The sequence below is a fragment of the Balaenoptera physalus genome (assembly GCF_965194825.1).
Source record: "Balaenoptera physalus genome assembly, chromosome: 5".
In the NCBI taxonomy this organism is placed as follows: Eukaryota; Metazoa; Chordata; class Mammalia; order Artiodactyla; family Balaenopteridae; genus Balaenoptera; species Balaenoptera physalus.
Window position 1 is genome coordinate 26346748 of NC_138884.1, and position 25887 is coordinate 26372634.

General features: G+C 55.1%; 2 protein-coding genes across 10 annotated transcripts in view; one reads left to right on the forward strand and one right to left on the reverse strand.

Annotated features, from left to right (window-relative positions):
• The window catches only part of WFS1 (wolframin ER transmembrane glycoprotein), a 28018-nt gene extending 18862 nt beyond the window's left edge, over nt 1-9156 (forward strand). For 2 of the 3 annotated variants that reach the window (XM_082462543.1, XM_082462545.1), the window contains 4 exons: nt 812-892; nt 1745-1890; nt 6350-6409; nt 6539-9156. In XM_082462543.1, coding sequence (XP_082318669.1) covers nt 812-892; nt 1745-1890; nt 6350-6409; nt 6539-8347 — 2096 coding nt within the window. In that variant the 3' untranslated portion in view covers nt 8348-9156. The remainder of the gene's footprint in view (nt 1-811; nt 893-1744; nt 1891-6349; nt 6410-6538) is intronic. The other variant, XM_082462544.1, reaches the window with a different exon arrangement.
• The window catches only part of PPP2R2C (protein phosphatase 2 regulatory subunit Bgamma), a 165051-nt gene that overhangs the window by 2705 nt on the left and 136459 nt on the right, over nt 1-25887 (reverse strand). For 3 of the 7 annotated variants that reach the window (XR_014263881.1, XM_082462549.1, XM_082462550.1), the window contains exon 9: nt 4954-5085. Coding sequence is in view for 6 of the 7 variants with exons in the window: in XM_082462549.1 (XP_082318675.1) it covers nt 4974-5085 (112 nt within the window). In the remaining variant the exon portion in view is untranslated. Of the gene's footprint in view, nt 1-4953; nt 5086-8462; nt 11379-22496; nt 25268-25887 lie in introns of those variants that run through there. The other 4 variants (XM_082462547.1, XM_082462548.1, XM_082462552.1 and 1 more) reach the window with 2 other exon arrangements.

Below are 25887 nucleotides of genomic sequence, written 5' to 3' on the forward strand. Positions count from 1 at the left end.
GAAAATGACTCTCTGCTCAGGGCTTCGCCCAGCCTTCTCCGGCCCTGAGGGGTAGATGCTGGGGGCTAGAGCTACCTGCCGACCCATCAGAGAGGACTGCTGGGTGGGCACCACCGCCCCTTCTCCGGGGAGCTCAGGGCAGGACTCCTGTCTGACCTGCCCCTCTGACGAGCAGAGGTGGCCGCGTGGCAGCACCCCCGAGAGGCGTGCTTGACTGGACAGGCTCGGCTGCCCCGTGTGGAGCCCGAGACCCCGTGAGGCCGCAGCGCCACCCGCACGTGCTGCCCCGCCCCCACTGGCCACTTCCGCTCGGGACTCCCGTGGCCTCTCTCAGTCCCAGTGCCCCTCCTCTCCCGTTGTCACCGTCTGCGCTCTGGTCCCACTCCTGCCCGCCCCGCCCCTGCAGAGGTGCACCTCGGAGCCCGGCGCGGGGGAGCTGGGTGAATGCCTGCCAGGTTGGGGGTGTGGCGGTAGGGGCGGGCACTTCCTCCTCCAGGGAGCATCACGCCAAGTGACGACGCTAGCAGCACAGGTGTATGGGGACAGGCTCGGCTGACCGGAAGGTGTGGTGTGTCCAGTGCCAAGGCTGCGCCCGTACAGGGGATGGGCTGTGCCCTGTGGGGCCTGAGTCACCCTTGAGGGCGGAAGCTGAGAGGTGACAGTCCTGAGGGGTGGCCCTTGCACTGCCCTCCAGGGCTGCGTGGAGGCACCAGGCCCTGCAGTCCCCGGGACACACTGGCAGGTTTCCGGGGGCTGCAGGGAATGGGGCGGTCAGCCTGCCCCGATTCTCAATCCGCTGTGTCCCCTGCAGACGGAGGGGTGCAGCCTGGCCCCGTCCCCAAGTCGCTGCAGAAGCAGAGGCGGGTGCTAGAGCGCTTGGTCAGCAGCGAATGTGAGTATGGCCGCTGGTACTGCGCTTGCGACGCCTCTTGCCGTGCTGTTTCTCCCACCACCCCGCGCGCCGTGTCTGCTCCCTCCTGCCAGTCCAGGCCTGGCCTCCAGGGTCTTGGAGGCGTGATGGATTTTCAGTCCCTTTGGGGCTGTTGATTGGGTGTCAGTGTTGTGGGCTCTGGGATCTGGACCCTGCCACTGGGAGCATGCACTCTGGAGGGACAGGGAGGGCAGCATGACAGTCCCTGCAGGACAGAGAGCTGCCGGGGGCTGTGAGCACGCTGGACGCCCGAGCCAGCGAGGGTGAGGAGGCAGCTAGCCCTCGGAGGGCACCGGGGGGTGCTCCAGGCCAAGCAGACGCCACAGGCAGAGGCCTGGGGGCACCCAGCATGGGCTGTGGGGAGGTGGGGGATAGAGGGCAGAACATGGTGGGCGGAGGTAATGAAGGTTTGCCCGGCACACAGTAGGCCTGGCACACAGTAGGTCCTCAGAGGATGCGCGTTGACTGGAGGGGTTAGTAGGGGGCTGGGCTGCAGGGCGTCAGTGCTGTGAGGAGCCAGGGCCGAGGGAGGGAAGGGGTCACAGGGGCACTGGCGGTGAAGGTGGCTGAGGAGTCAGCATTGGAGCTGGGCTCAGGCAGCCCCTAGGCTTGAAGAGCTAGGGAGGGGGAGGGACAGCACATCACCAAGGCAAGGAGGAGGCCATCGGCAGGCCTGTCTGCCTCTCTCCTCCCATCGTCCGGGCCCAGGGAGGGGTTTGCCTGGCCCAGCCAGCGTGCCCCTGCTCGCCTGGCCACGCGGGGTGGCAGTGCTTGCAGTCTCGCAGACCCCGTGTGTTCTCTCCTGTGCTTTAGCCAAGCGCTACATAGCGCTGGACGACTTCGTGGAGATCACCAAGAAGTACGCCAAGGGTGTCATCCCCGCCGACCTGTTCCTGCAGGACGACGACGATGACGAGCTGGCAGGCAAGAGCCCCGAGGACCTGCCCCTGCGCCTGAAGGTGAGCATGGCTGGAGGCGCCCGTGGAGGGCTCTCGGCCCGGGCCGCGCCCCCCTGCAACCCCCAGCGCTCCCCGGGAAGCTGTAGGTGGGGGGCCTCAGGGACTGTGTAACTTGTCCCTGCGGAGGCCCGTCCTGCAGGGACGTCCCCATAACTGCGTAAGGACGCGTCCTTGTGAAGGGAGGCCTTTCACGTGCGCTCAGGCTCTGAAACCAAGGGCACTGTCGGGGCGGGCAGGTTCAGTGGGTGATGGACAAGCACAGGCACCTTCTCATCTTTCCCTGCCAAACGCCGTCGGGGGAACAGGATGCTGTGCACTGGAGGCCGCCTTTCACTTAGACTTTGTCATTTTGAAAAATTATCCGTTTATGGCACAGAGTGGAGGTCAGTTCCTCGAATATGCCTTTTCCCTAAAGCAGAGTGCTGTGTTCAGGCGGCCAGGAGGCCCCTGCAGTGGTGCCTGTTTATCTGGATCTGCAGGGGCTCGGGGAGCAAGCCGGGTGCGGTGCGGAGAGAGTGGCAGGGACGTGACCGAGGGCCGACCTGAAGGGGGGAGCGTGTGCTTACACCGTTGGCCAGCGAGCAGCAGTGACATCAGGGAGCGAGGGAGGCTTAACCAGATGCGTGCCGACAGCCAGGAGTGGCCGCTCGTGTGGCCCTGGTGTCACAGCTTTTGTTTTCCTGATCACGTGGTTGTGACTAAGGGTGCAGATGTACCATGTGGCCACACTGCCCTTCACCAGATTTCCCCCAGTTCAGCTCACGGGCTTGAATTAGTTGTGTCTGTATCTCACTTTGCCGAGAACACCAGGATTTACAGAAGTCTGGCTATCTGGCCCCAGACAGGTCCATCACCACGACTGGCCAGGAGGGCCCCGGCCAGCACAAGGGCCTCTGAGCAGACGAAGCGTCACAGAGGTCCTGGCGTTAGTCACACGAGAATCCGTCAGGTTCTATGCATCCCCAGCTGCCTGGGAACGTGTGTGAGCTGCCGTCAGCGTGGTAGAGTGGGCTGTGGGTGTGCGAGCGGCGTCGGGGCTGGTGACAGGAAGTGTGCTGATGTGTCGCCATCCCAGACGCAGCGCAGTGTAAGCTCCGTGCTGGGGCCTGGATATGGAGGCTCAGAAAGCTGCCCTCGGTTGGTGGGGAGGCCGACTTGGAAGCAAGTTCCACAGAGATGCTGCAGCCCAGAGAGGTGGGTGGGAAGGCCACCCTCAGGACCAGCGAGCTGAGTGAGAGTCCCTGAGGGCAGGTAGGGTGTCCAGGGTGAAGGTTCTGAGACGCGGGGTCGGGATGGCCCAGGAAGCCAACCAGGGAGGTCATGGCTCTTATTGAAGGCCCACTCGGAAGCAGGCCTGGGCTAAGTGTGTTCACAAATGACATTAGTTTTCTTATTAAAGTGAGTGAGGGAAGGTGGAGCATTTGCTGTGGTTCTTCGCAAAGAGGAGGTGCTCCCCAAATGCCAGTGAGGGTCAAAGGTGAAAGGGTAGTGGGAGAAGACCCATGGGCCAGGTGGTCCTGGCCTGGACATCGTAGTTTGCATTGTTCTGGCATAATTACTAATAATGCCTGCTTTCAAAAGCATCCTGGTTTGGACAGCAAGTTATGTTACCCTCCTTACTGGTAACAAGCTCAGTGCTGTAAGATATCTGAAAGTCCTTTTTGGGAAAAAGAGATTTAAAGTATTCCAAAAAGAAATAAGGCTCTTTTTTTTTTTTTTTTTCAGTTTTAGAAGTTGTCAGAGCACTTTGATTCTTTTACAGTTTGTCTCATTAAAAGCCTTTGGAAAAAGAGAGAATGAATCATAGCAGGTGTCTCCTGGAACTAAAAGCTGTTCCAGCCTTTATTCGCGCCCTGGAGGACAGAGAAAGGAAGCGTGCCTGGGGAGTCCTCAGCACCCCAGTGGGAAGTGCCACATGCCTCTCTGCGAGCTGACGTGACCTCCAGGGACGTTCCAGGCTCCGAGCTGCCTCTTCTCAAGCCTTTGGTGACAGATGAAACCTTCTTAAAGATGAATTCAGGAATATTTTAAAATCATAACGTTTTTGTATAAAATTATTGAGAATCCAGCACATGAACATTCACCCAGGTCCAAGCAGAGTCTAGTTGAGATGAACTTGCGTCAACCTGCTGAGCGAGCGGTGGGTTCCTTGGTTGGCTTCCCCGGTTGTAAAAGGCTGTTTGCTCGGTTTCTCACATTAGCCGAGCGACTGGTGACCACAGCCCTGGCCAGGTTGCCCTTTCCTGTGCTTTCGTGAACTGACTCCCTACTCATTTTTTTTTTTTTTTTTTGGCCGCGCTGCGCAACATGCAGGATCCCGACCAGGGATCGAACCTGTGCCCCTGATAGCGGAAGCGCAGAGTCCTAACCACTGGACCACCAGGGAAGTCCCCCTACTCATTTTTAAAAATTTCTCTCCTGCTCAAACAGAAGTTCATTTTAATTTGTTTGGGCTTTCTCTACAGAAAAGGTTTCTAGTCTCACAATTTGGTGGGGCCCCAAGAAGTAGGGCTTGGGTAGAAGCTACAAGGGACAGAATTGGGACCTTAAAAGGAGACAACTCCTGGCATGGTGGCCCAGGTGCCTCACTGTGCAGGCAGAGGCTGGCACCATTGGACATCAGGTTCTAGAAGCTTTGTGTCTTTTAAAGGTCCTCTCAACCATGTGATTTTGTGGCCTTATGGGCAAAAAAAAAAAAAAAAAAAAAATAGTGTGAATTGTTTTGAGCATTAGGACAGGATTTCAGATTAGTTTTAAGGTCCCAGCTACTTGGGTACCTCCAGGCTAGCTCCCCCAAAGCTGTCCGGTGCTGGTTGTGCAGAGAGAGAACGGCTGTGGGCACAGCCGCCCTGGGGCGCCTCTCGTCTGTCTGGTTAGAAAGGCCCTGTCCACAGGGATTAGCTGAGAGGCCGCAGCTGACGCACACGCGGGCTCTTTCCATCGCTGTTGCATTTCAGCTGGTGGGTCTGGCTTTGGGCCGAAGGGGCCCCTCCCAGAGGAAGCCGGAGCCAGAGGCACTGGTTTGCTGTCTGGCAAGTGTCAGAAATCCCCACCAAGGCTAACCTTATGGCGTCCGATGTCCCCTAGCGCAGCCTCCAGATGGGGTGAGTGCTGTGTCTGCTTCTGGGAAGCTGGCCCCAGTGAGCTGGGGGAGCCCTTAGTTGGTTTACTGGTTTGTTCATTTTCTTGCTCATTCTAAAACAGAGAGTAAGTGGACCGTCACAAACACGTAAGGAGGAATGCAGCTCTGTGTACATGCGCGTGTGTGTCTGTAGACGTGCATGCACACACACACAGTCTCACACGCTCCTGTTTCTGCTGTGAGCCCGGGTCACCCTCATCTGGAGAACTCACTCTCCTGGCGGCTCCCGGGGTTCCTGGTCATCCTGAGTTGCCTGCCAGCCACGGCTCTTGGGCAGATGACGGCCACACCGCAGTATTGTCACTCAGTTGTACACCCCCAGGATCCCTGCCCCTCCTCGGCCCTCTGGTGGGTGGGGCAGAGCGAGTCTGTCCCCAGGGTGTGGGTGAAGGCTGTGCTGCCCACCTCACCTGGGCGCTGACAGGGCGCAGCGGGGCTTTACTGCCCCCAGGCGTGGGTGCCCTCTGCAAGGACCCGGTCCCTGGTGTGGTCCTCCTTGCCACCCCGAGTGAGCACTGGCACTGCCCACGGCTACTTTCTGTTTTCACCCCCTTCGGCTTCCCTCCCGTCTCCCCGGAGCCGGGGTGGGGCTGGAAGCCTCCGGGATTCTGCACAGAGAACCAGTCCGGTATGGGGGCCACCCTGGGTGGCAGAATCGCCCTCGCTTCCCTCACAGCCCCTCATTCGTCTTCTGTTGCGGAAAAGGCCGAGGGTTTCTGCGGCTCTTTGCAGTGAGCACAGGCCGGGGGAGTGGGACCCAAGGCAGGGAGCGGTGCTGCCCTTGAACGTGGCTGTGAGGGTTGTGCGTCTGTTCTGAGCAGTCGGGTGTGCAGGGGTGGGTGGTGCAGGCGGCTGGCGTCGGGCCTCCTGTCACAGTGAAGATGCACACCCGCCCCGTCGCAGCTGAACCGTTTCCATTCACATGGCTGCCGAACTCTCCTTCCCGCAGTCCCTGCTCCCGCTCCCGGGACGGTCAGAGCCCAGCGTAGGCCGGTAAAGCAGCGGTTCCTCTCCCGCTTGGTGGATGGGTGAGCAGCCGAGGCTCGGTGAAGTCCCCTCCACAGGGGTGACTGAGACGCAGGCAGCCCGGTGCTCTGTCATCTTTGCAAGCGTGAGGCCCGTGGGGAGGGAAGGGGGGGCCAGGTGGGCTCTGCCAGGTGCCCCAGGTCTCGCAGGGAAGACCAGCCCTCCTAAGTCTGGAGACCCTGGTGGACGGTTGGGAGTCAAGGGTGGGCGGGAGGGAGAGGCCGGGCCCTGCAGGATTGGGCGGGATCGAGGGAAGGTTCGTGAGACCACGTGGAGCATCGCCACCTGCAGACGGTGTTACAGGTGGAAGGACCGTGCGGACCAAGGGCCCGGCCGTGGCTGAAACGGCGGGTGAGTTCACTTTGCCCAGAGCCGGGGGCAGTGCGTGTGAGTGACAGAGAGCAGTGACACGGCAGAGAGTGGGGCTCCCACCCTGGCTGCGTTCCAGTGCCCCTCCTTTGTCTCCACCCCTCCTCCCAGGTGGTCAGATACCCGCTGCACGTCATCATGGAGCTGAAAGAGTACCTGATTGATGTGGCGTCCCGGGCGGGCGTGCACTGGCTGTCCACCCTCGTGCCTACCCACCACATCAACGCCCTGGTCTTCTTCTTCATCGTCAGCAACCTCACCATCGACTTCTTCGCCTTCTTCGTGCCCCTGGTCGTCTTCTACCTGTCCTTCATCTCCATGGTCATCTGCACCCTCAAGGTTTTCCAGGACAGCAAGGCCTGGGAGAGCTTCCGTGCCCTCACCAGCCTGCTCCTGCGATTCGAGCCCAACCTGGACGTGGAGCAGGCCGAGGGGAACTTCGGCTGGAACCACCTGGAGCCCTACGTCCACTTCCTGCTGTCTGTGTTCTTCGTCATCTTCTCCTTCCCCATCGCCAGCAAGGACTGCATCCCCTGCTCGGAGCTGGCCGTCGTGTCTGTCTTCTTCACGGTCACCAGCTACATGAGCCTGAGCACCTCGGCCGAGCCCTACACCAGGAGGGCCCTGGTGACCGAGGTGGCGGCCGGCCTGCTCTCCCTTCTGCCCACCGTGCCCGTCGACTGGCGCTACCTGAAGCTCCTGGGCCAGACCTTCTTCACAGTGCCCGTCGGCCACTTCATCGTCCTGAACATCAGCTTCCCCTGCCTGCTCTATGTATACCTGCTGTACCTCTTCTTCCGCATGGCCCAGCTGAGGAACTTCAAGGGCACCTACTGCTACCTGGTCCCCTACCTGGTCTGCTTCATGTGGTGCGAGCTCTCCGTGGTCATCCTGCTCGAGTCCACCGGCCTGGGGCTGGTGCGTGCATCCATCGGCTATTTCCTCTTCCTCTTCGCTCTCCCCATCCTGGCGGCCGGCCTGGCGCTGATGGCTGTGGTGCGGTTGGCCCACTGGTTCTTGTCCCTGGAGCTCACCAAGATTGCGGTCACCGTGGTGGTCTGTAGCATCCCCCTGCTGGTCCGCTGGTGGACCAAGGCCAACTTCTCCGTGGTGGAGATGGTCAAGTCCCTGACACGGAGCTCCATCGTCAAGCTTATCCTGGTGTGGCTCACGGCCATCGTGCTCTTCTGCTGGTTCTACGTGTACCGCTCGGAGGGCATGAAGGTCTACAACTCCACGCTGACCTGGCAGCAGTACGGCTTCCTGTGCGGGCCGAGGGCCTGGAAGGAGACCAACATGGCCCGCACCCAGATCCTGTGCAGCCACCTGGAGGGCCACAGGGTCACGTGGACCGGCCGCTTCAAGTATGTCCGCGTGACGGAGATCGACAACAGCGCCGAGTCGGCCATCAACATGCTCCCGCTCTTCATCGGCGACTGGGTGCGCTGCCTCTACGGTGAGGCCTACCCATCCTGCAGCTCGGGCAACGTCTCCACGGCCGAGGAGGAGCTCTGCCGCCTCAAGCTCCTGGCCAAGCACCCCTGCCACATCAAGAAGTTTGACCGGCACAAGTTCGAGCTCACCGTGGGCATGCCCTACAGTGGCGCCAACGGCACCCGCGGCCCCGAGGAGGACGACGTCACCAAGGACATCGTGCTGCGGGCCAGCAGCGAGTTCAAGGACGTGCTGCTCCACCTGCGCCAGGGCAGCGTCATCGAGTTCAGCACCGTCCTCGAGGGCCGCCTGGGCAGCAAGTGGCCCGTCTTCGAGCTCAAGGCCATCAGCTGCCTCAACTGCATGGCGCAGCTCTCACCAGCCAGGCGGCACGTGAAGGTCGAGCAGGACTGGCGCAGCACCGTGCACGGCGCCGTGAAGTTCGCCTTCGACTTCTTCTTCTTCCCCTTCCTGTCGGTGGCTTGAGGACGCGTCCTGTTGCAGGAGTGCCGGTGCATGTGGCTGCCAGGACCTCCCCCCACGGCCTCCCGGCTGAACGGCGCAACACTAACCACTGTGTGTGTGTGTGTGTGTGTGTGTGTGTGTGTGTGTGTGTCCACACGCATGCGCAAACGCAGGGCTTTGGAGACCATTTGTCACGTGTAGTCTGCTCACACCTCTGTGAACGGGCTGACTCCTTTAGCTCTGTCCACTTCGACTGCCCAGTGTGGTTGGAAATGGCATGCACATCCTCGACCCGCAGTCCCGACCTCTCCGTGCGCAGCTGGTGTGCCAGGCTAGACTAGGATTCCTGTGCCCGAAAAACACTTTACAGATGCTGCCCTCCCTGCCCTACCACCTCCACGCACGCCCCGGCCCCTCATTTACTTCCGTTTGGGTTTGTTATTTGAAGAACCAATAGTGCTGCTCTGTAAACTCAACGATAGCTTTTCTTATTTATTTGGTCACTGCTAAGCCTTGACAGCTGTTTGCCGATCCTGGGGCCCTGCAGAGCCGCTCTGTCATATGACCAAGGCCCTGCCTGATTCTGAGATCGGAGGCCACGCGGGCAGAAGCCCCGAGCTCTGCATCCTGCAGCCTGCCCGCCTCGCAGCTCTCCTGTCTGGTGGGTAATGGGTGAGTTTGCGAGGGTCTCACCTGAATCCACCGGGACTAGGAAATAGAAGGAACCCGAGGTGTCCCCTCCCAGTGCTGAGAAATGCTAGGCCATGTTCAGAACCAGAAAGCAGAAAGTCAAGGTCCTAAAGCAGCCGAAATAAAAACCTTTGATGAAATCCACTGTCCTTTTCTTTCTTTAAAAGAAGCCTTTTTTTTGTATGTGTAAGAGAATCAACAGGTGTCTACCCTTGTACTGAGTTACATACAAGTGCAGCTGGAGTTACAAAGAGCAGAAATGATTCTCAGTGAGCGACCCCGACGCTACTAGGCCGGGGACCCCTGCAGTGTTTGCGCCATCACCCAGCTGTCTGCCCGGGTCTTACTAGGTGTGAAATGCTCATGGTCATGATTATTTGTGAAACTGAAATCACCACTGAAAGGGCACATACATGGTTATTCGTGGTTCAGTAGCTGTGTTGTTCAGCAGTGTGTCGCTTGTGAAACCGTATCCTGTATTCAGTGATGAACAATGATAATTCCATAGAATTATCATCAGAACTTGAGCCATCTAGGGGGGGCTAGAGCAGCTTGGCGTCCCTCAGCAAACTTAGCACCCTGGGCGCAGGTGCATGCCTGTCTGGGTCCCTTGGGCAGGGGGACATGTCTGTCTGGGTCCCTCTGGTCTTTGGTTTCTTCCCTGAGGTTGAGGACAGCCTGGTCGCCTCCTGCCCCCCGGTGGGAAGTGCCCCCCAACCCAGTGAGCTGCATGTCCAGTTCTTTGCTGTGGTCAGGAAACCTGGAGTTGTTCACACATCCTTTTGTGGTTTGGAGTTGACTCAGGGTGTGGCCACCTCCGTTTTGAAGACGCATCTCACCTTGGTGGGTAGCAGCTGCGTCCCTGCATTGCTAACTCTTCCTGTTTTGTCTTCCTGCCTGGTCTGGTCTGCCTGAAATCCCATGTTGGGAAGTGCGGCATCCCTCTGTGCCTCTGGGTTTCTTCCCAGGTAATGAGATGAGGTTAAATGTCAGCCCCACCCCCCTCTCTGATCTGGAGGTTTGTGAGGCCATGAAATGAGTTCACAGTTCAGCTTTGCCTCCCAGACTCCCCACTGATTGTCCAGAGGGCGAGGAAGCTGCCTGGCTTTCTGAGTGAATGCAAATGACCTCATATCATCCTCACTGGGCAGGGGGCAGGTGCCGTGACAGGCCTGATCCACAGAAAACAGGTTCCGGGAGGAGACCACACCGAATGTGAGCAGCAGGGCCAGTATTAGACCGAGATCTGCCGGTGCCCTGTCCTCTGGGTCACGCTGTTATTCGGCTCCCGAGCAGAGCGCCTCCTTGGAGCAGGGGGTGGTGTGGTCTCACGGGGATTGCCCTGCATCCGCCATTCAGCCCCTGTCCCTAGGTCCCAGTGTCCTAATCTATAAAATGTAAGTCTGGGTTAGGTCAGTGGTTTGCAAAACTACTTAGCAATGAAATGCTGTTTTAAAAACCAAATGTGGGACTTCCGTGGTGGTGCAGTGGTTAAGAATCTGCCTGCCAGTGCAGGGGACACGGGTTCGAGCCCTGGTCCGGGAAGACCCCACATGCCGCAGAGCAACTAAGCCCGTGCGCCACAGCTACTGAGCCTGCGCTCTAGAGCCCGTGAGCCACAACTACTGAGCCCACGTGCCAAGAGCCCGTGCTCTGCAACTAGAGAAAGCCCGCGTGCAGCAACGAAGACCCAACGCAGCCAAAAAAAAAAAATAAAAAAATAAAAAAAAAAAAAGCCAAATGTATTTGATCGGATGGGCCTTGCTAGGTTCCTCCCTGTTTACCACACTTAGTTCAGTACTTTACTACAGTTATCTATGGTGATAACTCCCTCCTGGAACAGGCTTTCTATCTTAAATATTTTAGGCAGTTAGGGTGAAGGTCAAAGGTTCTTCCTGAGTCTTTTGGGTCTTGCTTCTTTTCAGCTGTAAATAATCCACATGCCAGGGTGGCACATCTTGGAGCAGCTTGCCCCGAACACACCCCCATCAGTCTCAAGAGAAAGTTTTACCAGAAACTTCTTTCACATTCTCAAGGAACAGATAATTGGTATAAACACCAATAAAGAATACAGAAAAGAGCAACTTTGGATGGAAGAATCTTAAAAGAGTTTATTGATGGTCTGATGTAACTTCCTCATAAAAATCAGTGTCCTCGTCCAAACCCATTTGTGAAGGAACACCTTTCCTTAGGACTTTGTTAGCAGCAATGTTGCCTTTTTCCTGGTTTCCTCTTGAAACCAAGCAGGACCTTGTGGGGCTCCTAGCCACAGAAGCCTGTTTGTGTCTCCTGTTTCTTGTTTGTAGGAAATAGGTTTCAGCCTCCATGACCTTCCTAAGTTCCAAAGGGCAGGTTCAAACAGCTGTTGACCAGGGAAAGGAGGTGATGCAGAGACAAGGGAGAAGCCGTCAAAAAACAATAGTGCAGCCTTGGGGCAGGGTCCTGGTTCCGCCTCAAAGGATACACATGACAATATCTTTGAGCTCTTCTACAAAACTAAAATCCCCAACAAATGGAAGGTGTTAAGTACTTGATGAAGCGTTGTTCATTCCAGAGAAGGTCACAGTCTGACAACCTCAAGAACCAGAGAAGCTCATCAGGAGACTACCTGAGGCCAGACTAAAGGAGTGCAGGCCCTGCACACACCCTGATAATAATCAGCAACCCCACCCTTGAACCATTGCTATAAAACTCCTCACCAAACCCCTGGGGGACACACAGTTTTTGAGGGCACAAGACCGCTGTGTCCCCCTTTGCCTGGCAAGGCAATAAAGAAATCCTTTTCTATACCCAAAAACACAAACAAACAAACAAAAACAAATGTACAGAACTCCATGCAAAAACAGTGTTATTTATAAGTTCAGGTGTAACCTATGCAGCAGATGAGAATAGGAAGCCACCTGGCTGGTTTGAACCCCTCATCCCAGCTGTGTGACCTCGGGCAGATTCACACTTTCCAGGCCTCCGGTGCCTTTTCTGTAAATTGGGGATGTAACAGGGCCTGCCTCATCGGTTGTTTTTAGGATTAAACTAGTTACTTTTATTGCAGGGTGGTCACAACAGTGTCAGGCACTAGTAAATCTCAGTACACTTGTGAATGTTTTAAATGAAGTTAAGCATTCATGGAACTTTAGAACCAGTTAAGAACCTTTATATAGGCCCTCACCAGACGAATGTCCCTTCTAGCTTTTAAAAAGTTTAACCTTTGTGAAAATACCCATGTTTAGCTGAACGGAACTTATTGGAGTGGCTTAATCCAAACAGGGGGACTGGTGTCAGATGACGCTCTGTCTGCACCCGCCTCCCCACCACCACACCCGCCGGGACACACAGTCCTGCCTTTCTCCCTGCATCACAGCTTTAATTCCTCATGACTACGCATCCAGAAAAGGTTGGCTAATACGTATGACTTATCATCTAAAACATTCCTTATTTAACTTAACTAATGAGCTTTGACTGCGTTCATTGCCGCCCTCGAACAAATATTTATTGCACCGTGACGCTGAGCAGATGCTGTAATTGCACAGTTTGAGTCAAACCCAGTTTCTACCCTCAGGAAAATCACGCAAGTCAGATGTGTGTGGGCCCCAGTGCAGAGTCAGAAGTGCCCTCCTGCCTTCAGACACAGGAAGTGCTCTGGGGGCCCAGAGAAGGCGGAACTTCAGCCTGGGGAGGGAGACGGGGTCCGGAAGGCTTCTGGGAGGATATGTGGGGTTTGCCCTATTTTGATAGCAAGGGGAGAGACTGGATTTGGTGAGGTCAGAGGAAGACTATTCAACCTTCAGGGCACCCATTGACGCCTCAGGCATCGCCCAGGACGCCAGGGGGTTCCAGAGGATAGAGCTTGGGGTCCAAAGGCCAGGTTGGAATTGAGTCTCTGTCCTGCAGGCAGCTAGAGCCCCTCTCTTGACTCTGAAGCCAGGGCCCTCATAAGGTCAGGGCTGAGCTCTAGAAAATGGGTCAGAGGGTACTTTAAGGCACCGTGTGGCGGAGAAAGGAGACAGTGGAAAGGTCATCCCCCGTCTCCCAGCAGACCTGGCCAGCTGGCCCTTTGATGGTAGATACTGCTTCTGTGGACGCTTCCACGGGGCCATAAACATCAAATGGCCTCGGCCCCTGTGGTCCTGAGGATCCCCGGCCGGCTTGCTGTCCTCCTTTCCTGTTGATAAACAGGCCGCTGTCCGCTGGGCCCAGGACTGGGTGGTAGGCGCATGGAGGGATTTGCAGAGGTCAGGCTGTGGGCGGCAAAGGCTCCTGCTTCCGGGAGCTGATCCCCACCTTCTGTGAAGGGGGTAGGGGACCTATGTCTCTGAGCATCACTGTGGGTCTGGCCCTTTGTTTACATGGGGCTGTCTGGTCCTGAGAACTAGGTCCCACGGCCCGCCCCCTGCCAACATTTACACGTGAGAATTGTTAAAGGTTCATGTTCGTGCTGTGTGGACTTGGCCAAAGTTACGTGGCCAGGAGGTGGCAGAGCTGGGACACAACCAAAGCCTGTTCTTTTTACAGGGCCACAAAGAAACCACCATTTTCCTGGGGCTTAAAATCCCTTTTCAGAACATTGCCCACAGCGGCCACCCTCGGGCCTGCCAGGAAAGAACTGTGCTGACCGCAGGGGCCACCGGCAGATCACACCATGTCTGAGCGCCTGCCAGGCCTTCATCCCTCGGGGCCTGCGGGAGCACCAGGGGCTGGTCTGCGGTGGTGGGTGGAGGTGGGGGGGGTGTCTCACGATGCTTACCTGAAGCATCACAGCGTTTGCGCTGCTCGGGGAAGACCCAGTTGAGGCCAGGAGAGGGTTTGGCACCAGAGCTTCCCATGCATCGCAGTGAGACCCCCCGCTTCTGAGTGCCCCGGAGGGGTATTCTTTCCCGGAACCTGCCCTGTCCATCCTCTTGGGTGGTGGATAGCAGTATCAGAAAGGCCGCACTCCCCTTGTGGACGTGCTGCTAGAGACCAGTTCTTCAGCGTTCAGTCATTCAAATGCTCTTTTCCATTTTTTCATTTCCATTCCTATATCCCAATCACACGTCATGTAACTGCAAAAACCCAAATTTCTGCAGGTACCTATTTCAAAGTTGTCCATAAAGCAGGACCTCGTCGTTCTTGAACGTGCCGTGAGACAACAGAACCCTTTAACCGTCCCAGCTCCCGATCTGCATGTCCAGATGTCAGGGTTAAAGCCACACCAGCCCGCTGTGCACACATAAACCTCACCGAGAAGCTCTGGGAGAGCTCCCTGCGCCTGGCAGGGTCTTCACCGGGGGACCACTGCTGCTTGTCGTCATGAAAAAAAGAAAATTCATTCGTTCAACAAATGCTGAGCACCTACGGTGTGCTGTGCTCTTCTCAGGCACAGGGGATGCAGCAGTGAGCAGAGCGGTCCCCACCCTGGTGGGAGTGACGTTTCCTGGCGGGGGGCTGGGGGACCGTCAGCCAATAATAAAGTGACATCGTGCCCGGTAGAGAAAGGAGCCACAGTCACCTGCCACGAGCGCTTTAGCGGCTCCTGTCCAATTTGCCAGGGTTCGTGTGTTTTCTCCTTTAATCATCATGGCAGCCGTTGCAAGATAGACATTTCCACTTTGAAGATGCGGGAGGGAAAATAACCACCCCCAGAGGTGTCCATGTGTGAATCCTCTAAACAAGGCAAAAGGGACTCCGCAGATGGGTTAAGGGTTTTGAGATGGGAGACGACCCTGGATTATCCAGGTGGATGCAATGCAATCACAAGGGTCCTTACGAGAGAGGGGCAGGAGTATCAGGGAGAGAGAGGTTGAGGATGATATGCTACTGGCTTGAAGATGAAGGAAGGGACCATGAGCCAAGGAATGTAGATGCCCCTAGAAACTGGAAAAGGCAAGGAATGGATTCTCCCCTAGAGTCTCCAGAGGGAACCGGCCCTGCTTGAGAGTTTTCATCTTGATATTAGCCCAGTGAGACCCATTTCGGATTCTGACCTCCAGAACGGTAAGGTAATGAATTTGGATTGTTTTGGGTCACTAAGTTTGTGGTCACTGGTTACAGCAGCCACAGGAAACTCATACAGAGATGGAGTGGGTCAGGAGATTAGCGTTCTCCTCCAGCTCACACAGCCTGGTCTTGAGGGAGCTCAGACCCCCGCTGGCCCTCTGCCTGGCCATTTCCTCCCAGCTCCATAGAGCAGTTTGAAGTTCTCTTCCTGTAGTGGAAGCTGAAGTACACATTTATGGCGGTACCGAGCGAGGAGGAGAGTAGCCGTCCTCCTGTTACACGGGGGACAGAAGACCTCTGTGTTCTGACCACAAGTGCTCTTGACAGGTGGAAATTTCCAGGGGCCTCAAAACCTTTCTGCAAATAGGGGGAAGAGGGGGGGTATAAATTATATATGAAATGAATGGATGAAAAAATAAGACGGACACAGTAGTTACTTTTAGAAAGTAGCAAAATGAATACATTAGGATATCCTTAAAAGGGTACCTAGCTACGTTTTTATAATAAAATGTTGGGATGAAAATTACCCCCGCAGTCTTTACCTATCTGTACACCCAACCACCCAAATTTTAAAGTTTCCCTGGGAACCCGCTTAAGTCACTCTCTGAAAAGTGATCTGACCCTAAATTCTCTACCGTTGGTGGGGGCTCAACCTCTAGGTGGATCTGAGTGCCCCCTCTGTACCCCCTGTTCACATTGGTTGGTCTCCTTTGCTGAGTTCTGTGGGGGGAACTTCTATCCCTTCTAATGCTCTGACCCAAGCCTGGGCCAAAACTCCCCTGGGTTCCCTGTCACTCACCTGAGCCAGGTGGACCTGAGCCAGGACCAGCGTGACACACAGCATCCTGAGTCCTGCTGGCTTATGAGGCAGCGCCGCCTCCAGGGCCCCCCGCCCCGGCTCACTGCTCAGGGCCCCGGGAGGAGGGCTTGCCCCAGTCCCCTCTGCCTGCTGCTGCCGTGCGTGCCCCTGCCGGCCAGGAGCACCTGGCCTCACACCTGGAAGAGGCCTCAGGCCCTTCACCGTCCCGCTTTCTCTTCCTTCGCGGCTCCTCGTCCAGCTTCCAGGTGGAAGCGCTCGTCGACACCCTAAAGACTAAAACCCCTAAAATCGGAGCCCAGCATCCGTAATCTGCTCAGTCTCACCCCTGCCTCCCCCGGCCCCTCTGCTGCCCTGGTCCTGGCACCGAACTTACCTCCAGCCCCACTGCAGGGCTGCTGACCACCCCCCGTAGCTGGGACCCGAGGCCAGGGGAAGCTGTGAGCTCTAGCTCCTGGACGGGACACTTCTCTGGCCTTGGCTGATGTCCCGATCTCTGCGTTTCTCCCTTAATCCATGTCCTGGGTCCCCCCCACCTCCTCTTCTTTTTGCTTCTGGGCTGCCTCCCCCATTCAGTCTCTGGGGATTCCCTCCCCCAAGGTGGTGCCTGTTCGCCCCAGATCCCCCTTGACTGCTGCTCTGGCGAAGACAGGCCAGGCTCTTTGATGGTGACCGGCCCCCCCAAGCAGGAGGGACAGGGCGTCGGATGTGGGCCAGCGACAGGGCTCGAGTCCCCAGACCCCAGCACCCGCCGCCCCTCTGTGTGGCTTCTGAGACCCCTCACCCCCACCCCAAGGTGCCGCCCGGAAACCCTCGGGTTCCTTCTCTCTGCCTGTTATCCCCGAAAGTGAGGGGTTTTGCTCGGCCTCCTTGAGGGTCCCTGCCCTCAGCATGGGGTTTAAGACCCGAACCAGGCAGAGAATTGCCACCCACGGGACCTAGAACCTCTCAGAGGTTCCCAGCTCCCTGGCTAAAGCCGGGTCCCGCCCTCCACCCAGGAGTGTCTTCACCTCCCCTCGCAGCCTCGGCTGCCCTCAGGCTGGACTTGCCCATCTGGGACCCTCGCCTCAGCTGCCCCTTCTCCCGAGTTTCTGCTCCTCTCCGGGGCCCGCCTGCCCACGTTCGCTGTCAGTGCCTTTGGTGAGTCGTTTCTTGTCCCGAGTGTGTGATTGTCTCCGGCAGAGCCATCCCCGAGGTGCTCACGCCACCGTAGCAGAAGCGGACCCTGACCCCCTTGTACCGGGCCCACTGAGTGGGCATAGATCTCTTCCATCATTAGGACTGCTTGCTGGCAGCTCCCAGAAATGGACTCTGGCTGACTCTGGCTGCAAAGTCCCACTGGAACGCAAAAACGAGGGCTTCTCTGGGGGTTGTTTGGGCGCAAGCATTGTTTATAGAACTCAGGTCCGGCTGTTCGCCGCTCAAAAATCAATACATAATTTTCCATTGGTAGAAATGGAAAACACTGCTCTTAATCAGAAAGCCAGCAATCTGGGGAGAAGGCAGACTCAGTGTCCCCAGAAAACCAACTCTGAAGGTTTTGCTCGGCCACGAAAGTTTTTAAAGGGAAAAAGGGAAGTAGTTTCAGTTAATCATGGAGACGGGAGCTCAGGGCCGTCGCCATCTCCCTCTGTGTGCAGACGTGTCAACTGCTCATGATGTTTCTTTAGCTAATATCTTGTTCACACAGTTTGTGAGATTACTGAAGGGGAAGCTAAGGAAGAGATCTGGTCATCTGTTAATTACTTATTCTTTATTTCTACTTCTTGATCTACAGAAAGAACCAACAAGTTAGGAAGGTATTGTGTGAGCAAAAGATTTGAAAGGTGTGCTTGGGCCAGAGATGAGTAGGGCATGGGGGAGCCTGATTTAAAAGTTAGTCACGATGTAGTTTTGCTGCAGTGACAAGAGAAAAGGGATTTCCTGCAGAGGACTGTTTCCTGCAAGGAGCTACTTACAAATGCCCCACTTCAGATATCATTCAATTTCTATGGGATTAAGGACGAAGGTCTATCTTCTGTAACTGCTTAATCCTGAGAAAGGGCGTCGAGGTCTTAGAGTGAAAGGTATCGACATGGGTTTGAAGCATCTCTTTGCTGACAGTTTTAGCTGCCCATTTACATATACCGGCAGAACAAGCTACCATTATTTTGATACCCACAGAGATATAGATTATTATGAGCAGTAGTGTTAATCCCATTCTCTTGAGGGCAGTTCTTGGAATTGTGCTAGCCACAGATTCAACACTGCTCAAGACAGAGCGGCTTATGTCATAGTCTGGTCATCATGCAGTTAGCTTTTCCCTCTGGTGGCAGTTATAGTATCTGTAAAACAACTCAGGAATGTACATCAGCTACTGAATCTGTGACTCTATCGTCCTCATCGTTAACTGCTCGAGCCTGTCTTTTGTGACTCTGGGAGGCCTGGGAGACTTCAGCTTTTATACAAACAAGAGGCAGGGGACATAGAGGGACCTTTGTACTTGGGAGGGGGCCCGCACAGGGTTCTGCACAGTTCCAGCATCAGAAGATACCAGCACCACTCCATTTATCTTTATCCCTCGCAGGTGCCCTTCTTCTCCGGTAGTAGAGCCCTGACCTTGAGCTGGACCTTTGGCTACCCAGGAACAGCCCTGTTTCCCAGCCTCCCCTGCTGCGGGCCTAATTTCTGGCCACTGGAAGTAATTGGAATGGATACAACATGCCTCTCCTGGCCTGAGAGTCAGGGGAGAGCTTGGGTTGGCCTCGCTTGGCTCCTACACTGACCCCATGACTAAAGGGGGCGAGACACTTGGACCGACACTGCACCCAGCCTGCACACATGAGGGAGCGGAGGTTTCTCCGAACCAGTTCATGGCCCAGTTACCAGTAGAGGGGAAAGTGGCTGCTGGTGGCGATGAACAGCATCCCTGCCCTCCCAGCCTGCACGGCTGCAGGGACTCCAGATTCTGGCCGGCAGTGCCAGGGGTCCTGGGGGTGCACGCAGAGCCCAGACCATCCTCCTGGGTGGTGTCGGTGGTTTGGTCAGCCTGCTGGCTCCGGGCACAGCAAACCCCTCCTCCTCCCCGACCTCCCCCTCCCCCGGCCCCCTCCTCCCTCCCGCAGGCTCTCTGCTGCCCTCCGCGCGCAAGGCCTCTTCATCCTCAGCATGAACACAGGCTACCCTGATTTCCCACAGGGACTGAGCTGCAGGGTTTAGCAAGACTTCACTGAAGCTTGGTCCCAGTGCGAGGGCAGAGCGATGATGTCATTCAACAGGCTTCCAGGGGCACCAGGCTCCGTGCTGACCACTTATGCAAGGATTTTCTTCTTTAATCTGCACCACCCCACGAGGTAGGTACTATCATTCTCCATGCCTTGTGGATGAGAAAACTGAGATGCAGCAAGGGTAGATCACGTCCCCAAGATCCACAACTGCCATCTAAGCCAGGCTTTGAATCCCTGAACTGGGCTCCAGCGTCCCTGCCCTGAACCACTTAGCCTCTGTGCAGCTCACATAGTGGGCACCCCAAAAACATTTGTTGAACGAACAAATGAGTGATTAAGCAGGTTTGTAAAGATAAATGGTGAAGTTAGTTCTCATTTGGCACCTCTCCTAGGCGTTACATGTGTATTAAATGAATAAGTCACTTCTCCAGCCATCCATCTCTATTTTGCATGTTTGTACATCTTTTCGCATAATTTTAATAATGGATTCCTTTCCATTTTTATTTTTACTTTTGTCCTCCTAATATTGCTGCCTCTTGCGGATGTCAGTTCCTCTCTGAAATTCATCCTGTCACTTGACTGTGTGGGCCCCACGTGAAATTCTAACAGCATCCAGGTAGAGACAATGGGGCTTTGTTTTTTAAAAGAGGACACGGCTGTTTTAAATGAATCACTCACAACTCGGGCAATTATCTTGAGCTCTAAAGGCTTCTCTGTTGCTAGGAAACCATCCCTCCAAGCTGGTAAGCCTTTGCTAAAGTTTCCTCGAGCCGTTCAACTTCTGCGGGCCCTGACCCAGCCTGCCGGTCCAGGCTGCGAAGTTAGTTCCCAGCAGAGGACAAGCAGGAACAGTGGCCCGAAAACACCCCTCAGACGTCACCCACGGGGCCCTGCAGTGGCTCAGGTGGTGGAGACTCCAGGACCCAGCCTGGGGCCACACTGCCTGGGGTCGGATTCCCAGTTTGTGGCCTTGGGTGAGGTACCCCTCTCTCTCTGTGCCTCAGTTTCCATCTTTGTAAAATACGGAAATCACAGCATCCTGTCTTACGGTGACTTGCAGATGAAATGAGATGACGCACACAAAGCCCTCAGCACGGTGCCTGGTGCAGCGCGTGGCTCAGAAGTGCCCGCTGTTAATACAACAATGACACGGAGCGTGGAGGGTCAGGATGCTGACGGGGCAGCTGGGCGGGTCACCGAGGGGCCCACACTCCAGGCCAAGGCTCAAGGGCATAGTCCAGGGGGTGTCAGGAGCCTCAGAGGCTCAGGGCTCGGGGGAAACAGGGTGATGGCTCTGCTTTCATCTGAGCAGAGGATGGTCTGCAGTTGGGAAGAGGTCTGGGGAGGGCAGCAGAGTTTGAGCCTTGTTTCACGTGGCCCCTGGAGTGCTCGCCCTGTGGCCTGCCCACAGCTCAGCCCGGGGCCCGTCCGCGTGTGCCGCTCCCCGTCCGCGTGTGCCGCTCCCCGTCCGCGTGTGCCGCTCCCCGCAGGGCCCTGGCCCTCTAGCAGCCCCACACCCCTCTGTGCTACCATCCGGCTGCCAGCCCCTGAGCACTGCTCGGAGCTCCCAGCAAGGCGCCACCCTGGCTGCCCCCAAGAAAGGCCACGTGGAGGCCGGTCCCGCCTTTGCTGCTCGGCCTTAGGCGAGTACTTGGACCTCTCTGGGGTCCTCATCTGTGAAAGTGGGCAGGAGTCTGCTGAAAGTGTTGGCTGTGAGATCAGAATGAAGGTACCTGAGTGTGTCCACTCCCCAGAGCCACTGCGACAAAGGACCACAAACTGGAGCGGTTTAAAACAACACACTTGCTCTCCTCCAGTCTGGGGGGAGGCGTCAGAAGTCCCACGCGGCCTCGCTGGGCTAAAATCGAGGTGTCGGCACGGCTGTGTTCCTTCCAGAGGCTGGGGGAGAGTCCATGTCCTTGCTTTTTCCAGCTCCTGGAGGCCACCCACACTCCTTGGCCTGTGGCCCCTTCTCCATCTTCAGAGCCAGCGATGACAGGGGGAGTCCTCATGTCACATCTCTCTGACCCTTTTTGCATTGCTGCATCTCCCTCTGAGTACAGCCAACAGAGGTTCTCTACCTTCTGGGACTCATGTGACAGACTGGTCCTCCCTGGATAATCCAGGATACGCTCCCCATCTCAAGGTCCATAATCTTAATCACACCTGCGGAGGGCCAGAGCTGGTGCTCAGTCAGTGCTGGGTGGGGCTGAGGCCACGGTATTGTCACCATCCTTTGGGCATCTGCCATGCGCCGGCGCTTCCACCATCTGAGTTTGAATCCAGACTCCTCAGCTTACAAGTCCTATGAATTTCGGCACAAGTTAAATCTTAATCTCTCTAAGCCTCAGTTTCTCCAGGTGTAAAATGGGTATAACACTAGTACTCCCCCCCTTCCCCCACAAAAGGCATAACTTGAAGCCTAAACGAGATACTACATGTAAAGCCCCCATACAATGGGGCCACAGGGTTTAACGAGGTATTTTTTATTACCTCACTAGTCATCCCAGCAAGAAGGAGTGGCATTGCCCTCTATTTACACATGGGGTTCAGAGAGGTTAGCCCATTGTCCAAGGTCACACAGCCCGGAAGTGGCTTTCTCCTCCTTTATCCTCTGTCCTGGGGTGGAGTGGTTGATGGAGAACTTAGCCAATCAAAGTCCTGCCAGCAGACCCACCAGGACAGCCACTTCCTTCCTCCTGCTGGGCCCGAAGTTAAAACGCCCCCTTGAAAGTGGAGGCAAGGCCTGGGCTCCCAGGAGGGGAGCAGGGAAGCCATGGGGTACATGAAGCACTTCCCCACACAGTCTCTGGCTTATCTCAGCCATCGCAGCATGTGGGGCTGGGCCTCTCTGGCTTCCAGAACCAATCCAGAGGCCCTGTGGTCTGGCTCCTCCCAGATCTTGTTCCCCAGGACACTGAAGCACGTGTGGTGGTGCTGCTGGGGGAGCACCGTATTAGGAGTTAACTGGGCCAAACTAGACACGTGGCTCCAGCACCTGCTAGCTGTGTGATTTTGAGCCACTTCCTTCACCTCTCTGAACCTCAGTTTCCTCATCTGTACCATATTCTCAAGTTGGATGTGAGGTTCAAAAAAGGTGAGGGGAGAGTGTGAGAATATTTGAAAATCATGGTGGGCTATGCTTCCTTGCTTCAAAACAAAACAAAGCAAAGCAAAGCAAAACAAAACAAAACAAGACAACTGTCATTTACTGAGAGCTTACGTGCCAGGCACTGCACTTTGCAGGCCTTATCCAATTTAATCTCGCCCCTCCCCTCACGACCCCAAACCACGAGGTCAGTGTTATCATTAGCTCCATTTCCTCAGTGTTGGAATCAGAGCTCGGAAAGGTTAAAAGCTGCCGTAGGAGCTGGAGGCAGGAAAGCCTGGAAGTGAACCAGGCTTCCCATGTGTATCCCCACCCTCCATATGCCTCCTGACGGGACCCATGGCCCATTAAAAACAAACAGCATTCCAAGCCTCATTTTCCATGTAACATTTGTTATTTTATTGGAAAAAGCTGGTATTAACATATTTATAATTTTATTCAACAGTTGGATAGTTTGTGAGACACCAAAGAAAACAAGAATGCACCTATGAGTTACAGAGTCCAAAATGGTCAGGCCTGTCTACTCTACCACCACTTATCCGATGCCACCGAGCCATCAGTCCTCAGAGAGTACTGAAATAAAAACAAAAACAACCCAACAACGTCACAATGACTATGTGAACGCCCGTACATTCAAAAAGAGCAGAAAATTTAAACGGTAAGGAAGCAAAGTTTGTGACTATGTTACTGGCCCTTCTGCCATATCTAGTTTTGCCCCTCCCCCTCAGCATCTTTTCTCAACACACATTTTATTCATAGTTTGCTTTGGACATCATTATTTTCCAGGGATCCAAAGACATGCTTTTTCTTCTGAGAAGATCTTTTTCTTTCTTTCCCTTTTTTTTTTTTCCTTTCTGGTTTGGTATCCAAAGTTTACAACAGAGTAAGGAACCAGGAACTGTATTAAGACCTCCTTTTGAATACAGATTTGCACTTTGTAGAAATGGTCCATGTTAAATCTACGATCTGACAGTAGTAACCTCTATCTGCAAATGCAAATTTCCTCTCAGCATCTGAATCACAAAGGGAAATGGATCGCACCAAATACCCCAGTAATTGTGTAAGGCCCTCAGAGCTGGATTTTGGCTTCAACAAGATTTCTATACAATTTACCACATTTTGAACCTCTTTACAAAGGGAAAAAGAGGAATCCATCCCTGTGATTGTTAACTTTAGTTAGAATAGATATGTACATATAATACTGTCCAGGTCACCTGGATTTTACAGTGATATATAAACAAACATTCTTCATTCATGTTGATTAAAAAAAAATCAATGGACCCATTTCCTTGTGTAATTATCGTATGGCTGGAAGTGAGTGCACATGCGTTCTGTGCTTTGACACACACAAAAGTAGACCATTATCTGTTGAGAAAAATCTCGGGTTGGGCCTATTTCCTGGGTTAGGTTACATCTCGTAAAAAAAAAAAATGTCGGATTCGGTCGGGCCTCTGAACTCCGCTTTTTGAATCAGAATGCAAGCCACGTGGTTCTGCTGCCAGTTCCAAGGGCAAAGACAAGTGGGCGTGGTTGGTGGGTGGGCCGATCTGGTCCTGACAGAGCGGGAGGAACTGTCCTGCAAATACCGCATTCTCTGTGGCCCGAGGGTAAGTGTCCTTTGGGACTGTGGGTCATAGAAGAAAATTTATCCTAAAATGGTGATAACATGCAATTTTCTTTTGGAGGCAGTTCAGTGCATCTGGAAAAGGAGCTGGGGTACAGATGTGGGGTGGAGAGAGGGCGGAGTTCCTCGTTACCCAACAGGCAAGGGGCACCCCGGGGGTCTTCTGCATCCTGTGTCTCGATTCTCCCCGGACCCTCGTCATTGTCCCACCTGCTCTGTCCTGCTTCACAACATGAAGAGATGTTTCCAGAAGCTTCCAGGCTAGAATGCTGCTTTAACATGAGCCACCAACATGGTGGGTTATAAAGGGCCTTGTGGGAGGGCCTGGACGGGATTCCTGACTCCCCCCTTGGTTGGTGCAGGCCTTGGGCCTCAGTTTTCTTGTGTGCACAATGGGAATGACAAGTTATTCACCTTTAATCCCTGGCACCTGGCACAGAGCCTGGCACTCAGTGCACAGTTGGCATTTATGGAGGAAATGAATAGGCAACCACTTCACAGGGTCGTGATGAAGATTCAGAAAGATCATGGAGGGAGCCAGTACGAGTTCCCACGAGGTGCCAGTGACGGTTGCAGGATGACAGGAGAGCCACAGAGCGGCTGTAGGGATGGACCCATGGGCCTGGGGGGCCGGCACCACGCCCAGCACGGGTCAGATGCTCGCGAAGGGTGGTTTAAATGGTGACGAAAACAGGCACACACATGGGATTCCATTCCCCTTCCTCTCAAGAAACTGTAACAGACCTGGGATATTCAAAGACATTAAAATAACCTAAAAGAGGAGCTTGCAAATTCTCAGCATGAATTCACGATCCAAAAAGCAAGAAGGTGAGACCCTCGGCTCTGAAACAGTGGCAATTGCTCCGTTTATCATCAAAAGAATCCCTGGCTGGCTTGTTTGAGCTTCGTTCTCTGTCCCCGGAGCCCTGATCTGGGGCCAGTGAGGCGCGCGAGAGAAATGGCTCCGGGGCTCCCGCGTCCCCAGAAAGGAACCTCTGGAGTGAAAAATTAACGCGCAGAGGTAAAAATCCTAATAAGGTGGGAACGACTGCACGCGGTTAAAGTACGGGATGAAAGAACTGAACTTCAAGGCCGACAATCACGTCGGTTCACTGTGAATCCTTTTTCCTGTTTTTCAAACAATCACCAGCAAAGGCGGTCCGGCCCCGGGATGCTGGACGGACGGCCCGGCGCCCCCTGGTGGCCGCTCCGCGCGTGGCCGTGTGGCGCCTAGTGCATGTCGGAGTTCACCTTGTCCTGGAAGATGTACAGGTTGTTGGTGGCCGCGATGGCGATGATGTTCTCGGCTGGGTGCCAGGCCGTGTGCAGGATCTTTTTGGTGAAGTCCAAGCTGTCCACGCTGATGTCGTCCCGCCTCCGCTTGCCGCCCACGCACACGCGCCGCGGCTTGAGCACCGCCCGGGGCTTGCTGCTCTCCCGCGACGCCTCCAGGGTCACATCCCGCTTGGTGTTCCGGTCAAACATGCGGAAGAAGTTGTTGTAGGCCCCGGTCATGATGACGCTGGCGGGAGACGGAGCGGCGTCAGGCGAGGAAACGGAAGAGAGAAGCCCGCCCCTCCTCCCGGGGCTGCAGGGCCATGGCCCGGGAAGCCGACGGGGGACACGCCTGCCTCTTCCCACCTTCTCTTAGGGTCTCTTGTCCTCCCTCACATCTCGGCTGCCTCAGCACACAGGGCCAGGAACTGAGACCCGTTTAATGCTCTGCCCCAAACATCATAAAAACATTCCCTTGTACTTTGTTTGCCCTTTAGTCCAAAAGAGAGAGCCCTAGACTTTCAGTAAGACCAGGCAACAGCAGAAGAGGAGCAAAGGGAAATAAACACAGGAGACACTGGACTACAAACTCTGGGCTGACAAAGGGCAGGCCCCTGAATCAGCCAGATGTGCCCTTCTGGCGGGGACCCAGGACCCTCCTGGTGTCTGAATAGTTGAGTGACTAAATGATCACTGTCTGCACACCATCAATGTGCAGGTGTTCACAGACCTCCCCGTTCTGCTGAAGAGCATTCTACATTTGTCTATCCACTCCCCACCTCTCCTAAGGAGAAGGGATTCCTGTTGGACCAGAGGAAGGATGTTAATCTACACAGTAAGAGATGGGAGAGAAAAGAATACCACCTA